Source organism: Erpetoichthys calabaricus, chromosome 18, assembly GCF_900747795.2.
Source record: "Erpetoichthys calabaricus chromosome 18, fErpCal1.3, whole genome shotgun sequence".
NCBI classification, from domain to species: Eukaryota; Metazoa; Chordata; class Cladistia; order Polypteriformes; family Polypteridae; genus Erpetoichthys; species Erpetoichthys calabaricus.
The window spans coordinates 20,876,216-20,894,228 of NC_041411.2; the positions used below are offsets into that span (position 1 = coordinate 20,876,216).

Sequence of the window (18,013 nt, forward strand, 5' to 3'; positions counted from 1 at the left end):
GCGGGAAACTGGCGCTGCCAACAGCTGGTGGGGGAAACTGTCGAACGCGTCGTAAAGTCGAACAGTCGTAACTTGCATAGGTCGTACGTCGACGAGTACCTGTATATGCATAGTTCACTTCCTGGTGTTTTCTTATTTGTGCACAGATTAAATTTAATTATGCACTGGTATTTTATTAATATGGTGTGTTTTCTTTAATACTATGTGTTGCTGTATTATGTTGCATTCACAGAGACTGCCATTATACATGACTACTTGAAACCGAACTCAACTCACATATTAAACGTTTACTTTTTAATATATTTTACCACTAAATAATACTTAGTATTATATTTCTCCAGGGGTACAGTAACAAGTAACTGAATGTGGCTGAAATTCAAAACTAAAACAGGGTGCCTTCTGTGCAAAAGAATGTTCACATAGGTTACATAGGATTCAAACTGTATATCTTTTGAACTATAGAAGGTACAAAACCTCAAAAAACTCAAGTAGTTCAGTTCAAATTAAAAAACAAAAATAAAAAAACAAATTCTGCACAATTTGAAAAAGAAAATTCCTACCTGTAAACAACAGATGAGGAGAGGCATATGAGCAATAATTACTTTACTTGACGTTTTAGACTGAAGTCTCTCAGACAACTTGCTGCAAAGGTTTTCAGCACCTAAAAATTAAATTGTTGAAAATACATTTACTTATTTGGCTGATGCCTTTATCCAAGTCGACTTACGACATTTATGATACAACTGGGTTACATTTCTTTTGGTTTTACAATTGGAGCAAAGGCAGGTCCAGTGACTTGCTCATGTTCACACAGTGTCAATAGTGGGATTTGAACCCACAGCCTCAGGGTTTGAAGTCCAGAGCCTTAACCACTACACCACACTGCAATGGTTTTTATGAATGACACATTTTGAAAATTTGATTTAGATGACAAGCAATTAGTGTTATAAAAGCGTAACATACCTTTTGAATGAGTCTAGAAAAGTACCAAGAAAGTACAAGAATAGTTGCCATCTAACAGAGATAGGGAAATTTAATATCTCACCTTGTTCATCCTTCACAGCCCACACCATAAGATCAACACAAGCAGCATTAGCTTGACAGCGGAGCTTTATTGGACTTAATTCATTCTGCAATCGTTCTACATCATGAAGAATTTTCTGTAACTCCGACTGACTGCTACTAAACTGCTCCAGCACAAAGTCATGAACCTCCTTCACAAATGAGGTCTGTAAATCTAAAAAAATTAATCAGAAGGACTTACAATATTTTCTATTTTTAACCAGAAAACTAACATACATCTTGCTTGACTAGCTTAAATCAAGTTTAATGACCCTCACAAGGTTGTAACAAGCTAACTGATCTATAACACAGCACATAACACAGAATTTAAATATGGGGTTTAAGCTGGAAAAATGCAGTTTTTAATACCTTTCATATAAAAGAGTGTGTCTCTCAGCATCTTAAACATGGCAACATGTAAGGGGTCACTAAAGGTTTTATAGTGAAGATCCACATGTACATTGATCTATAAAGACAAACAATATAAGTGTTAGAAGAAAAGAAGTAGCTCTGTGTCTTTCAATTAGGTACTTCACAGATTCTAAAAATCTATATGAGCAATCCTTGAAATCTCTTCATCATACCTCAATTACCTCCATAATGATTGCATCAAGATTTTTCAGAAAGGATTCTGTTACAATCTGCCTCACCTACAAAGCAAATATACATCAGTAATATTCATGCTAAGCAATCATCTACATAGTCCGACAGCATCAGCAAAGTTAAACACACACATTAAAGAGCTCACTGCCTGATGCAATTATCAAGAATTTTTTGCAAACACATCAGTGATCAAACTTTAGTTTTACTTATCGTACCAAATGAAGAAGTTGTCGCAAGACTTCAAGAGGTATGTCAAATTCCTTGTTGCTACTTCCAGTGAATAATGGTGACACAGAAAAACTGGAACTGATGGCCGAGAAATAATAATCAGGATCCACTGCACTGCCATCAGGAAGATAAGAACCTATAAAGAAATGCTACTTATTTGCGGTTAAATTAACAGTGTTTAGATACCGAGTTGATCCAGTGAATCAAAGCATTAAAAATCATGTATTGATGAATGTACCTCTCATCGTATCTGAAAAGTTTTAAGATAAACATCTGGGGCATACTACAAATGCTATAATTAAGGGTCTCTGGCAACCTTGTGGTTTATAGGGTCATTACTGTTATCATATGTGCAGAGTATAGTGAAATTCTTACTTACATGTGCCCATCAACAGGCAACACAAAGCTTTATTCCCTCACCACACTGCCTGCCTGTAAACACACTGTACTCTTCTTAAAGCAAACCTTAGTTTGCTAACAAATGAATTATGTTAACTAGAAAAGACTATGCTAAAATAATTATGGATATATTCAAAATTCATCAGATGACACACCAAGTCATGAATGAAAAGTGTTTAACTTCTACATACAGCTGATACTTCATTTAACATTTATCACTCATTTCTCAAAACACAAACCAAATACCTTGCAATAGACATCGTTGAAAAATATTTTAAATTTGGATGTCCACCGACTCACAAAGAAAAAAAAAAATAAAGTTTTTCATTAGTGTCAACCTGCTTTGCAAAATATTGCAAGCAATTGAAAGCATACCTCCCAAAAAAAAAAAAATAACATCAACTGTTAAGTTGTTTTCTCACAACATGCATTACCACACATATTTTTTTTGCTAAAACAGGAAACATGTTTCCATTAAACTGAGCTTTTGAATTGAAGACAAGACTCTTGACCAATGAAAAATGAAAAAACTCAGTATGCATGCAGTATGCATTCCCTTTTTATGACATGCACAGATTTTTTTCCCCCCGAATTAACTATATCTAAGCAAAAAAATGCATTTGTTTTGCATGTTGTTAGCAAATAACTGTATAACTGACATTTGTATTTTGCAACATGAGTAACATGAGGATTTTTTTCCTTCTTTTTATGGATGCTTTTCATATCATTTGCCATTGGTCACCATTTGCTTGAACTACATTACAAACTATTTTAAATTCTTATTTTTTATCTCTATGAGAACATCACATCAAAAATCTTATTGGTCATCACTACAAAATAAATGGGGTAACATATAAAAAAAAAGTTTCATTTTTGGATAGAGTATTCCTTTAATCAAAAGGTGCTCTAAACAGTTGGCACAATCTATAATTTTTGTGAGATCAGTTAAAATGGTTTCTGAATTGCATATGTGAAACCTTTTTCTCAATTATACTTAGAGAAGATTTTTTCTACATCACACTTTTGTGTAATGGATGTGTTAGTTGTCATAGAGCCCAAGACCGATATTAATAAAACACAAGCAAGCATCTACTTTCTAAATTTTACATGCGTCTGTTATAACTACACATTATTATTAAGAATACAAATTTTTCAATGGTTCTTTTCACATTTATAAATGGTTGCACACTTTATTTAGACTGGGCATCAATGACCTTTGCTGAAATATGATTTCAACTTGCTCTTTATTTTATTTTAATTAACAGAAAATCCAAAAGCAATATTACCTTCAAAATACTGAGTATTTGGTCCAGCAGGGGAACAGGGCAGTAGGCCTCCTCGTTCAGGACTAGCCTGAAACAGAAGGTAAATAGGTTGTTTATATTATTGAATGATCTGACAAAGAGCTCTCAGTTTCAGTATACGGATTACAATTGTTCACAGTCACAAAGTCAAAAGGCTGAACTTCAACTAGATTTTTGAAAACCACCTAGACATAACTGGTGATCTACTGTTGCCAACCAGGCCTGCCATCAATCACCCTGACTTGACATATACAGTTAGGTCCATAAATATTTGGACAGAGACAACTTTTCTTTAATTTTGGTTCTGTACATTACCACAATGAATTTTAAATTAAACAACTCAGATGCAGTTGAAGTGCAGACTTTCAGCTTTAATTCAGTGGGGTGAACAAAACGATTGCATAAAAATGTGAGCCAACTAAAGCATTTTTTAACACAATCCCTTCATTTCAGGGGCTCAAAAGTAATTGGACAAATTAAATAACTGGAAATAATTTCTTCGTTTCTAATACTTGGTTGAAAACCTTCTGCTGGCAATGACAGCCTGAAGTCTTGAACTCATGGACATCACCAGATGCTGGGTTTCCTCCTTTTTAATGCTCTGCCAGGCCTTTACTGCAGCAGCTTTTAGTTGCTGTTTGTTTGTGGGCCTTTCTGTCCGAAGTTTAGTCTTCCACAAGTGAAATGCATGCTCAAATGGGTTAAGATCAGGTGATTGACTTCGCCATTCAAGAATTTTCCACTTCTTTGCTTTAATAAACTCCTGGGTTGCTTTGGCTGTATGTTTTGGGTCATTGTCCATCTGTATCATGAAACACCACACAATCAATTTGACTGCATTTAGCTGGATTTGAGCAGACAGTATGTCTCTGAACACCTCAGAATTCATTAGGCTGCTTCTGTCCTGTGTCACATCATCAATAAACACTAGTGTCCCCGTGCCACTGGCAGCCATGCACGCCCAAGACATCACACTGCCCCCACCGTGTTTTACAGATGATGTGGTATGCTTTGGATAATGAGCTGTTCCATGCTTTCTCCATACTTTTTTCTTGCCATCATTCTGGTAGAGGTTGATCTTGGTTTCATCTGTCCAAACAATGTTTTTCCAGAACTGTGCTGGCTTTTTTAGATGTTCTTTAGCAAAGTCCAATCTAGCCTTTCTATTCTTGAGGCTTATGAGTGGCTTGCACCTTGCAGTGCACCCTCTGTATTTACTTTCATACAGTCTTCTCTTTATGGTAGACTTGGATATCGATACGCCTACCCCCTGGAGAGTGTTGTTCACTTGGTTGGCTGTTGTGAAGGGGTTTCTCTTCACCATGGAAATGATTCTGCGATCATCCAGCACTGTTGTCTTCCGTGGACGTCCAGGTCTTTTTGCGTTGCTGACTTCACCAGTGCTTGCTTTCTTTCTCAGGATGTACCAAACTGTTGATTTTGCCACTTGTAATATTGTAGCAATTTCTCGGATGGGTTTTTTCTGTTTTCGCAGCTTAAGGATGGCTTCTTTAACCTGCATGGAGAGCTCCTTTGACCGCATGTTGTCTGTTCACAGCAAAATCTTCCACATGCAAGCACCACACCTCAAATCAACTCCAGGGCTTTTATCTGCTTAATTGATAATGACATAAACACGGACTTGCCCACACCTGCCCATGAAATAGCCTTTGAGTCAATTGTCCAATTACTTTTGAGCCCCTGAAATGAAGGGATTGTGTTAAAAAAATGCTTTAGCTGCCTCACATTTGTATGTAATCGTTTTGTTCACCCCACTGAATTAAAGCTGAAAGTCTGTACTTCAACTGTATCTGAGTTGTTTCATTTAAAATTCATTGTGGTAATGTACAGAACCAAAATTAGAAAAAAGTTGTCTCTGTCCAAATATTTATGGACCTAACTGTACATATAGATGAACAAATTATTGTATTGTCATAACATTTGAGGTTACAGTGCATGTCTGAAAAAAACCTAGCTACTACATGCTAGATGACAAAGAAAACAGAAATACTTTGTATAATAATTATAAAATGTTACGTTTTAGTCTACTTTGATTCATGGCTGAAAACTGGGCCAGGCAGAGTGAAGGTCCTGGTGAGAAAGTGATTTTTTTTAATCATACTGCATTTTCTCGATAGAATACTGGAAGTGATGCAACCCAACCTATGCAACACCAAACCAGTTAAGCTAGAAACAGATATTTAAAGGTCTAGTGTAAATACCTGTGATGATCCAGAGATGCTACTCGTTTTCCTTTTCAAACTGTCTCCCTGGCACACGCTAAGTAGGGAGCTGGGCATAATGGACCTAAAATCATTAAAGGACCGCCTACGAATGCCTTCCAGCTCATCAAACACACGAAGGGATTGAGGAGCCACTTTTGGAAAAAGTTTTGACAACAGAGATTCATCTGTGTGACTGTAGCGTCCAAAAGCTCTACAAATTCCAAGCAGACAGGGAACAGCATATCTACAAAGATATTCTGGAAACACAAACAAATTAGTTTTTTTTTTTTTAATGTGAGGACCATACATTTGCAGTCATTCATACATAAACAATTATTTAATTTTTTTTCTACTTTCAGCTAATAGAAGCAGCATAAATGTATAAGTGGAAAATAAATGGAAAACAGTTGACCAAAAATAAAACAATGCAAAACAGTTGAAGGGAAAAAGGTTTATTCAAATTATTAACTATATAGGCTCATTAAAATAATGCATATGTCCCACTAGCAAAGATTACGTCAATAATGCCATATATTAATTGTGAAATATCGTTAAAAGTATTAAAACACAATCTTCAGATACAAGACATGCTATTGATTATTCCCTTATTATGTAGCATGGCATTTGACAAAACTGGCCACAGCATTCTGTTACAAAAACTTGATATTTATATTGAGCTTGAAAGGCACCATTCCTTAGGTGAAATATTCTTCAATTTTTCTGTTTTTGTAAAAGATGAGAATGCATTTCTTGAAAAGATGCAAATAGTTTTTTAAATACTAAGTATTTTAAGGTTGGGGAAAATATGGTTGATTTATAACGGTGTGAGTGACAGTAGAATTCTCATCTGCACTGACAATTAATACTCAGTGAGCTGAACCAGGGGATTTATAGTACAGTCACGGCTGATTATATATACTGGCTAAAAAAGTGTAGCATAGACGAAACTACTAGTACAGGATCTTCCTTGGATATCCATATCAAAGGGATAAGGTCCCTTTTAAAATTTCAATATTTCCATGTTTTCTGACTTTTAATAAAACTAAGAGACCTCAAGCTATTGTTATCCATCCATCCATCCATCTTCCAACCCGCTGAATCCGAACACAGGGTCACGGGGGTCTGCTGGAGCCAATCCCAGCCAACACAGGGCACAAGGCAGGAACCAATCCCGGGCAGGGTGCCAACCCACCGCAGGACACACACAAACACACCCACACACCAAGCACACACTAGGGCCTATTTAGAATCGCCAATCCACCTAACCTGCATGTCTTTGGACGGTGGGAGGAAACCGGAGCGCCCGGAGGAAACCCACGCAGACACGGGGAGAACATGCAAACTCCACGCAGGAAGGGCTCGGGAAATATCTCATTCAAATATTTCAAAAAAATGTTTTCAATGTTTCCATTTTAACTATATAATTTTTTTTCAGATTTCCTTAGCACTATGTGTGAATTGCTTACCATTTAAACCCACTTTTTCTAAAATTCCACCGAAGACCTCAAGTATATGATTTTATTACTTTTGAAGACTGGGGTTAGAGCCCCATGTAGCCTTGTCTTCTTAAGACTAAACAGATTTAATTTTCTCTTAACCATTTTCACCGTGCAATACCTACACTACCTATTTAGTGGTGTAGCAGTGAAAAAGAGCCCCCATGCAACACCTCTGTGATTAGTGGTGTAGCAGTGAAAAAGGTCCCCACTTGAACAGTTTCCCGCTGCGCCACGTTCCGAACGTCGTTTAGGCAATTTAAACCAGTGTTGTGGTAGAAGAAAAATCCATATCATAACAAAAATAAAAAACGGTTTTCGGTATGAGCTGGTATACCACCCAGCACTAAGTCAGACCTAGACCCACACATACTAAATAATTATAGGCCTATTTCAAATTTACCCTTTCTCTCTAAAATACTAGAAAAAGAAGTCGCCAGTCAGCTTCAGTCACACCTTACACATTACAATTTATATGAGAAATTCCAGTCTGGTTTCTGCACTGGTCATAGTACAGAAACGGCACTAACGCGGGTTGTAAATGACATTCTGATATCCTATGATGAAGGAAACTCCACTGTAATTATGTTGTTAGACTTAAGTGCAGCATTTGACACCATTGACCATTCTATTTTACTGCACAGGTTAGAAAATGATGTTACAGGCACTGTGCTCACTTGGTTTAGTTCTTATTTATCAAATCGATTCCAATATGTACAGAAATGTGCTGACAGTACTCCATCATTATACAGGGGGTCCTCGGGTTACAACGTCTCGACATACAACGTTTCGAGTTTACAATACTCACTCCCAAAAAAAAATTTAAAAATTGAGTCATGAGTGTTTCGGCATACGCTGTTAGCATCGTACTTACAGACTACGTGGGCGAACTAGTTTGGTTGCGCACGGTAGAAGAATATGCAGTAACACGGCGTATGAGTGAGGGAGTTGGAAAACTAGTTTGGTTGCACGCGGAGGAAGTGCTCCATTTGTGTTGCTTTGTTTGCCGACTTTTTGGCCCTTATCATGGCTCCTAAACGAATGTCAGAGTCTTCAGATAGTTTGCTTCAAAGAAGAGGAAAGCCATCACAATGGAAGTGAAATTAGATACTATAAAGAGATCAGAAGGAATAAAGGTAAGGATTTTTTTTTTTACACTAATTTTTCTGTCATTTTTTCCTGTTACTACAGTACAGTGTACAGTACAGTATATTTATGTCCTTTTCCTTTTTCTGTGGCTTAGATGTGTTTTTATGTCCTAGATTATGATTTTGCAAATGTGTTAGGATAGATGAGTGACTTAAGCTAGGGTGTGTTTCGACTTACACCAAAATTCGGGTTACATCACTGTCGTAGGAACGGAACTGTGTCGTAATCCGAGGACCCCCTGTACATAGAAGTGAGATATGGTGTCCCGCAGGGCTTAGTACTGGGACCTTTACTATTCTCAATTTACACGCTTCCACTTGGATCTATCATTAGGAAACATAATATTAATTTTCACTTGTATGCAGATGACACCCAGTTATACCTTTCATTTAGATCAAATGAAGTTTCTCCAATGTTGTCTTTAATTAGTTGTGTTAGTGAATTAAAGGAGTAGATGGATGAGAACTACTTGTCTTTAAACACAGATAAAACAGGGATGTTAATTGTTGGAGGGAATGACGCTGATCACAACAATATTCTGTCATCATTTAACTCAGTTGGAATCACTATTAATTTTACTGAATCAGCCCGCAATCTAGGATCAGTCCAAATCATGTTTCTTCCATCTTAAAAATGTTGGGAAATTAAGGCGCTTTCTAAATAAACAGGATTCTGAGAAATTAATTCATGCATTTATTTCTAGTAGGATTGACTACTGCAATGCGGTGTTCACTGGATATTCAAACTGTTCTTTTTACAGCCTCCAGTTAATCCAAAATGCTACTGCAAGACTTATTACAAGAACAAGAAAATACGAACACATAACTCCAGTTCTTAAATCCTTACACTGGCTCCCGGTTAAGTTTAGGGCAGATTTCAAAATCCTCCTTTTAACATATAAAGCATTAAATGGCCAAGGTCCAACTTACTTGTCTGAACTTATGACTTACAAACCTGAGCGCACATTAAGATCTCAAGATGCCGGTCTGCTTATGATTCCAAGAATTAATAAAATAACAGTAGGAGGTCGAGCTTTTAGTTACAGGGCCCCTAAACTGTGGAATGGTCTGCCTGCTACTATATGAGGTGCCCCTTCGGTCTCCGCTTTTAAATCCCAGCTGAAGACTCACTACTTCAGTTTAGCATATCCTGACTAGAGCTGCTGATTAACTGTACACACTGCATCTCTGTTGTTAGTCATTAGCACTAAAACATAAGTAACATGATAGTTATACAGTAATCCCTCGCTATATCGCGCTACGCCTTTCGCGGCTTCACTCCATCGCAGATTTTATATGTAAGCATATTTAAATATATATCGCGGATTTTTCGCTGCTTCGCGGGTTTCTGCGGACAATGGGTCTTTTAATTTCTGGTACATGCTTCCTCAGTTGGTTTGCCCAGTTGATTTCATACAAGGGACGCTATTGGCAGATGGCTGAGAAGCTACACAGCTTACATTTCTCTTTCTCTTGCGCTGACTTTCTCTGATCCTGACGTAGGGGGATTGAGCAGGGGGGCTGTTCGCACACCTAGACGATACGGACGCTCATCTAAAAATGCTGAAAGATTATCTTCACGTTGCTATCTTTTGTGCAGCTGCTTCCTGAAACGACATGCTGCACAGTGCTTCGCATACTTAAAAGCTCGAAGGGCACGTATTGATTTTTGTTTGTCTCTCTGTCTCTCTCTCTCTCTCTCCCTGCTCCTGACGGAGGGGGTGTGAGCTGCCGCCTTCAACAGCTTTGTGCCGCGGTGCTTCGCATACTTAACAGTAGGGCTGCACGATAACAGAAAAAATGATTATCACGATTATTTTGCTCAAAATTTTTATCACGATTAATAATGACGATTATTCCTTTGGTAAATGAAGTCTGTGACCAAAGCAGTGTAGCCTCGGCCAGTTATTCACAGATGCTGCCCTAATCATATTAGCTGCGTTGTCCATTGTGATACACACAAGTCTTTCTTCCACCAAGCCCCAAGCGGACATCGCTTCTTTGAGGCCCACTGCAATAAACTCCGCTGTATGGTCTTGTGGGAAAAATGAAGTTTGCAAAAGCTTGCTTTTCATCTCAGACTCGCTGTCAATAAAATGAACTGTCAAGCTCAAATACGGTTCCGCAGTTCTGCTTGACCATAAGTCGGTCGTGGCAGCAAAATATTCAAGGCTGAGCCTGAGAATTTCTTTTCGGCATTTCGCATACAGCGAGGGCAGCGCAACATTGGAAAAATGGTTGCGTGAGGGAATGCTATATCTTTTATCAAGTGTTGCGATCATTTTGTTAAACCCCTCACTGCTCACGATGGTTATTGGACACATATCCTTGGCTATATGGTACGCGATCGCCTCTGTTATTTCCCGGTGTCTTTGCGAGCTAGGCAGATATGGTATTGCATTGAACAATGTCCCTGATATTGTTGTCTGTGTTGTGGATGGCTGGTAATTTTTTGTTGTTGCTGTTTGTGCCTTCAGTCGTTGAAATTCTTGATAGAGTACTTTGTGGTGGCTTTTAAGGTGGTTTATTGTGTTACCTTGGGACGTTTGGACTTGGACAGGAGCAAAGTTTGCACAAGACTCGTACCTGATCAACATCACATTCCTCAAAATCGAAATAGTTCCAGACAACTGAGTATGACCCCTTTTTAGGAACTAACGATCGCACTTCTGCACGTTGCTCCGCCATCATATGTTTATTCTGACTGACTGTTATTGCTGCTATTGACTTCTATTGCTTCAGAAAACGCTTGCAATCTAGACGCAGTAATGTCATAGTGACGCAGTCCAATCCGTAAACTCAGCCCATAAAAACAGTTTGGTCTTTATACTGTAAAATCGCGACGATATTTATTAACTGATCGTGGGTCATAAATATCGTTATCATGAGAAAAAAAAGATTAATCGTGCAGCCCTACTTAACAGCCAAACAGCCCTATTGATTTGTTTGTTTTTTTCTCTATCTCTCTGACTGCCTGTGCTCCTGACACGCACTCCTTTGAAGAGGAAGATATGTTTGCATTCTTTTAATTGTGAGACGGAACTGTCATCTCTGTCTTGTCATGGAGCACAGTTTAAACTTTTGAAAAAGAGACAAATGTTTGTTTGCAGTGTTTGAATAACGTTCCTGTCTCTCTACAACCTCCTGTGTTTCTGCGCAAATCTGTGACCCAAGCATGACAATATAAAAATAACCATATAAACATATGGTTTCTACTTCGCGGATTTTCTTATTTCGCGGGTGGCTCTGGAACGCAACCCCCGCGATGGAGGAGGGATTACTGTAATTTGATACTAACCCTCACCTATTCTGTTTCTCTTCGCGGTACTCAAATGTGGCACTTGGTGCCACGGCCCACCTGCCAAGTTGTTTTGCCTGCCTAAGGTAAAGTCATCCCTAATGGAGGATCGCAGGAATCATGGGAATGAGGGGTCTTTTCATCGGATTAGCGCTATTTCAACTGTGGAATGGCCAAATAGGGGAGGCAGCTTGATGAATGAGGTCTCCAGGACTCTAAACAAATTCAAATCTACTGTTAAATTCTACTCAGTACTTCTAAAATTTTTATTTTTATACTGTATTGAGTATTTGTTCTGTGTATTGTATTGTATTGACCCCCTTCTTTTTAATACCCACTGCATGCCCAACTTACCTGGAAAGGGGTCTCTCTTTGAACTGCCTTTCCCAAGGTTTCTTCCATTTTTTCCCTACAAGAGTTTTTTTGGGAGTTTTTTCTTGTCTTCTTAGAGAGTCAAGGCTGGGGGGCAGTCAAGAGGCAGGGCCTGTTAAAGCCCATTGCGGCACGTCTTGTGTGATTTTGGGCTATACAAAAAATAAATTGTATTGTACTGCATTGTAGTAATGCTACTAAGAAATTATTTGTCTAGAAAAAGACATGGAAAGATGGACCTGATTGACTGATTTATTAATCATTTTATTTAACTAAGGTAGTTTTATCAGACTTCTAACTAATGGAAGCAGTATTATATATACTGCTTTTATGAATTCTATATCAAACAGCATACAACAGAGACATATGCATTGCATGGTGCACTGCAAACGTTAATGCCAAGATCTGCGCTGATGACTTAGTGTTCTACCCGTTTTAAGACAGGTAACACAGGTTTTATATTATATATGGATTCCACCTTTCTACGAGTTATATATCTATTTTATGTAACCCTGCATTGATTAATCTTAGTATTCCAGTATTTTATTATGTTGGTCATATAAGTGGAATGCGGAGAAAACTCACGCTATTGGTACAAGAGATTATTATATGCTAACGCCCACCTGAGAGAGTAACCACAGAACACACTGCCTTTTTTTTTTTCTATGTATTGTGCCTATGTGACCACACGGTAATACCCAAACTATTCCAAAGCAACATTTGCACGGTTTTTATATCTCACACCCTCATACACATTTATCATAAGAGCATCCCTTATCTACGATGGAACGTTCAATCAGAAGAAAATATGAAGCTGGTTTTAAAGTAAAAGATGTTGAAGCGGAGAAAGAAATTGGTAACTGCGCTGCTACAACAAAATTTGATGTTTCTGAGAAACTGGCGTGAGATTGGAGGAAGCAAGAAAAAAAAATTAAGTGTCGAATTTTTGAACAGGCGTGTAACTCAGGGTCTGATTTTATGATCAATTTTTTGGGTTTCAAGACCCGACTTATATGCGAGTATATACAGTACTCATTTTATAATAATCTACATAATGTCAAGTTTATCACTACAGCTATGCAACAAGATGGGCTACAGTTAGTATAATTAAAAAAGGCATTAAAAAGCATCTATACCATTTTCCTCCTGACTCTTTGCCGATTGACACATTTCCAGTAGCACTTGCATGACATCCAAAACTGCCTCCAAAATCTGATAAACACAAAAAAAAGTATTAGACTCATACAAAGCTAAATTTTTCATTCCTTTTTTGTCAGCAGCAACTCAAACAGAATGTGGATGGGAAAATTGAATGAGTAAAGTTTATGGAACTGATAACTCAGAAGAACACATTGATCATTAAGGATATATACCTGGGTGCATAGCTGGGCATCTCTTTGTGCAACATCGGATAACAGAGTCACCAGACAGAAACTAAAATTTTCTGCAACAGGCAGGGTTTCTGTAAAGAAGAAACAAAGAACTAACAAGAAAACTAATTTACTAAAACAGGAATAAAGTAACCCTTGCTAAATATGAAATGTTGAAAATGCTTAAAACCTTAGACTGAAAAAGATCATGCTAATTCTCCAAAATAGTTTTGCTAAATTTCATCCACCAGTGGCACAGGTAGGCTTTTGAATTGGGTGGACAAGCTCGTTAGTGAACCCGCCACAATTAGCACCAGCCATCTGCACAGCTAGTAAACAGTGCTCATGGAAAATGACCCCGGCACACACATGATTAATAATAATAATACATTAGGATAAGCCTGTGATTTTAGAATCTGCTGGGATCAGTGAAGTTGCATTCTTGAGTGTTAATCCTGAATAAGGGTGTAAATTTAGCATTGTTGCTACACATTCATCTCTCGTTACTGTAGTTTTCATCTGTATCAGTCACACTGTTTTCAGTGTTATTTATGCAGTTTTCTTCTTCACTGGACAAACCGTCTAATCTCTGCCTCATTACATTTTGTCTTCTTCAGGCATTTTGTCATTGCAGTTTTGACCAGGTGCACTTTTTGGTGAAATAACTTAATAAATAAAAGGAGATATTTTTGCTGTTTTGTGTGCTCCGATACATCTGACATGTGCTTAAATTATTTTCTAGCAGGTTAGTATGTCAAGGAAAAGTCTTGTGGCAACATGATGTATTTATGCAATCAACATTTGCCCTTTAACATCTTCAGGACTATGTTCTTTAATATATAATTTTTAGAGGCTTTATATTAGGATGTACCAGAATATTGTTAAAGAAGACTTTTTTTTGTCACATTTGAGGGCTCCCCACTGGCTCTGATGCTGCCTCCTCCTATTTACAATTTTGATGGTTTCTTTTTGCTATAACCAATAGTGAATTAACAACAAAGGGCTAATAATAAGGTAGCCAAGATGAAACCAGATAACCTTGTATGACTTTGTCAGTTTGCCATGAATAAACCATTTTTACCTAAACTAAATAGAAATGAAATTTAAAGTGGATGTTGACTTTCTCAGGAAAGTAAAATGGAGCATATTCTGGTAGAAGCTAGCAAAGTAACTTAATCAAAGCAGACTCAAGTTACTTAATTAAATGACATGTGTTTTTAACTGCAACAACTGGTGTCCAATTTAGAAAATCCCAGGTTTATCTATAGCATCTCCAAGTTTGCAAATAATCTTCCATTAGCAAATAAAACAGAAACAGTTAAACGGCAAATGACTAGAAATAAGTAATTCTAAAGGGAGTATTTTGTAAATGAATGTTATTTCGTGATTTAACTATATTTGTAAATTTGTACAGCCCTGTAAGCTTTTAAATGGAAAATGTAACATTCAAAAAAAGTAAAATTTCATTTTTTGGTGTGAAAATGCAAAAACCAGTGTTTTCTCTTCTGTTAGCACTGAATGCACTGAAGTATGCAATCATAAAGGTAGTTTAAATTAATAAATTGCTATAAATTTTTGAAGTACCTACTGTAGTTGTCTATGGGGTTTGGTTTGTTAACTTTCGCACAACACCCCTGTTCTTACTCAAGCATTCTTTGCACTGAGCTTCCTGCAACACATGACTTTGAATCAGTGTGAGAACTATAAAACAATCTTGCAATTAGTCACACACTGCAATTATCTAATGGTGACAGTTCCATCAACTAAGGAATGGCAAGATTTTAGCATTTGTGGACCTTAAATGAGACATGCCTTCTATCGAAAACTTATTGTGAATTGTTTTGAAATCAAACTCTGCCTTTAGGCAATAACATGATCCCCTCCTGACCACCAAAGCAAATAAGTTCCTGCAATTTTTACTTTCATATAATAATTTAATGTATAATGCTAAGCAAACCATGTGTTATGTTCTATTTATTATATGTTATATGTCACCATGCAAGTAGTTTTTAAGGGCAAACACTAGATAAGATACATTAGAAGAAGAAGGAGTTAATAAGGTATAAGGTTATATCTGGTAGTCAACTACAGTAATCCCTTGCTATATCGCGCTTCGCCTTTCGCGGCTTCACTCCATCACGGATTTTATACGTAAGCATATTTAAATATATATCGCGGATTTTTTGCTGGTTCGCGGATTTCTGCGGACAATGGGTCTTTTAATTTCTGGTACATGCTTCCTCAGTTGGTTTGCCCAGTTGATTTCATACAAGGGACGCTATTGGCAGATGGCTGAGAAGCTACCCAACTTACTTTTCTCTCTCTCTTGCGCTGACTTTCTCTGATCCTGATGTAGGGGGATTGAGCAGGGGGGTTGTTTGCACATCTAGATGATACGGACGCTCATCTAAAAATGCTGAAAGATTATCTTCACGTTGCTACCTTCTGTGTAGCTGCTTCCTGAAGCGACATGCTGCACGGTGCTTCGCATACTTAAAAGCTCGAAGGGCACGTATTGATTTTTGATTGAAAAACAAACTCTGTCTCTCTCTATCTCTCTCTCTCTCTTTCTCTGCTCCTGACGGAGGGGGTGTGAGCTGCCGCCTTCAACAGCTTTGTGCCGCGGTGCTTCGCATACTTAACAGCCAAACAGCCCTATTGATTTGTTTGCTTTTCTCTATCTCTCTGACAGTCACTGCTCCTGACGCGCACTCCTTTGAAGAGGAAGATATGTTTGCATTCTTTTAATTGTGAGACGGAACTGTCATCTCTGTCTTGTCATGGAGCACAGTTTAAACTTTTGAAAAAGAGACAAATGTTTGTTTGCAGTGTTTGAATAACGTTCCTGTCTCTCTACAACCTCCTGTGTTTCTGCGCAAATCTGTGACCCAAGCATGACAATATAAAAATAACCATATAAACATATGGTTTCTACTTCGCAGATTTTCTTATTTCGCGGGTGGCTCTGGAACGCAACCCCCGCGATGGAGGAGGGATTACTGTATTCTACAAGCATCTGGGTATATTCATTTATTATACCCAAAAGTCACTCTTCCTCAGGCCACTCATGCTCCAATAACATTCTTAATCAAAAGGATGTCCTAAATGATTTTTAATTGTAATCCTGACCCAGTTCCACAGAATGTGCATTTTAGATATTTCAGTATGTTCATTAAAAGCATGGAGGAATTTGAATCAAAACAGAAAGTAAGAGTTGTAAGAAGATGAACTTAGGCAATCAAATCAGACATACAAAACTGAGTCAACAAATTCAACTTCTGTTCATTTAGTATCAAGACTTTCCAGGGGTGCAGCTGTATTTTGTGAAAAGGCTAAAGTGTTAGTACTCTTCTGAAATTCTATTAGTTAATATCATCTACTGAAAGAAAATTAATTTATTTTGAGGAAAAAATAAATCATGCTATGCTGAATTTGCCAAGATAGTTACTTTCCTGATAAATACTGGTTTTATAATTTTAGGAAGGCTTTCAGGTCTTTTAATTTGACACAAGACTCTCTAAATTTGTGGCGATATTACTTTTTTTAAACCACTGCTGTCTAATTGTCTGAAATTTTCTAGATACCTGTGTCAGATATAATACTGTTTAAATTGCTTATTAAATACATAATTTGTATATATATACTCTGCATTTTGAGTGGCAAGTATTAGTTAGCTTTTGCACAGAGGAGACTAGTGAGTTCACATTACTAAGCTCATTTTATATTTTACTCATTAAAATACCTTTAACTCTTCTTCCGGTGCTCTCTTCTATCCATTGCACTTTATGTAGCCCCTTCAAAAGGCGAAGTAAATATGGAACAATAACTTCTTTATGCTGAAGAAAACACAAAAAGGCAAAAATCTTTGTGAAAACTTAATATTAAGACTTAACATTTAAAGAAACAATATTACAGGAGAACAAACATATGCCATTTTCTTTTGAGATCCTTAACAGAGATTTTCTTATTGCTATAAATGAACTTTCAGTTTTAGTATTATGTAGTATTTGCTGGTCAACATAATAAATAGCACACTTGTCTCACAGCTCCCGGGACTCCAGACGGACACTGACCAGATCAGGAATTCCAGTGTGCCTGCATAGGTTTTCTGTAATATGATTTACAGTCAGGTCCATTTGTATATGTACAGTGATACAGTTTTCATAATTTTGGCCATGTTCACCACCACAATGGATTTGAAATGAAGCAATCAAAATGTGATTGAATTGTAGACTTGTAGTTTTAATTTAAAGCATTTAACAAAACCATTGAATGACACATTTAGAAAAGACAGACATTTTTAAACATTGCTCCTCCCCTTTTCAGGGAATAAAAAGTGCTTGGACAAACAAAACATAATCGTGAATATAATGATCATATACAATACTTGGTTGAAAATCAGTTGCAGTCAATGATTGTCTGAAGTTTTGAACCCATGGTCTTCTCCAAGTGGTGGGTTTCCACCCTACTGATACTTGTCGGGCCTTTACTTCAGCTGTGTTCAGTTG

The 18,013-nt window shown here is 37.4% G+C and overlaps 1 protein-coding gene across 1 annotated transcript in view; it reads right to left on the reverse strand.

Annotated features, from left to right (window-relative positions):
- Positions 1–18,013, reverse strand: part of pi4kab (phosphatidylinositol 4-kinase, catalytic, alpha b) — a 106,702-nt gene that overhangs the window by 74,806 nt on the left and 13,883 nt on the right. The window contains exons 3-12 of the mRNA XM_028824254.2: positions 17,248–17,341; positions 13,509–13,597; positions 13,272–13,347; positions 5,819–6,078; positions 3,579–3,645; positions 1,881–2,029; positions 1,647–1,712; positions 1,432–1,528; positions 1,046–1,237; positions 561–661 (exon numbers count right to left, since the gene is read on the reverse strand). Of these exons, the coding sequence (XP_028680087.1) occupies positions 561–661; positions 1,046–1,237; positions 1,432–1,528; positions 1,647–1,712; positions 1,881–2,029; positions 3,579–3,645; positions 5,819–6,078; positions 13,272–13,347; positions 13,509–13,597; positions 17,248–17,341 (1,191 nt within the window). The remainder of the gene's footprint in view (positions 1–560; positions 662–1,045; positions 1,238–1,431; positions 1,529–1,646; positions 1,713–1,880; positions 2,030–3,578; positions 3,646–5,818; positions 6,079–13,271; positions 13,348–13,508; positions 13,598–17,247; positions 17,342–18,013) is intronic.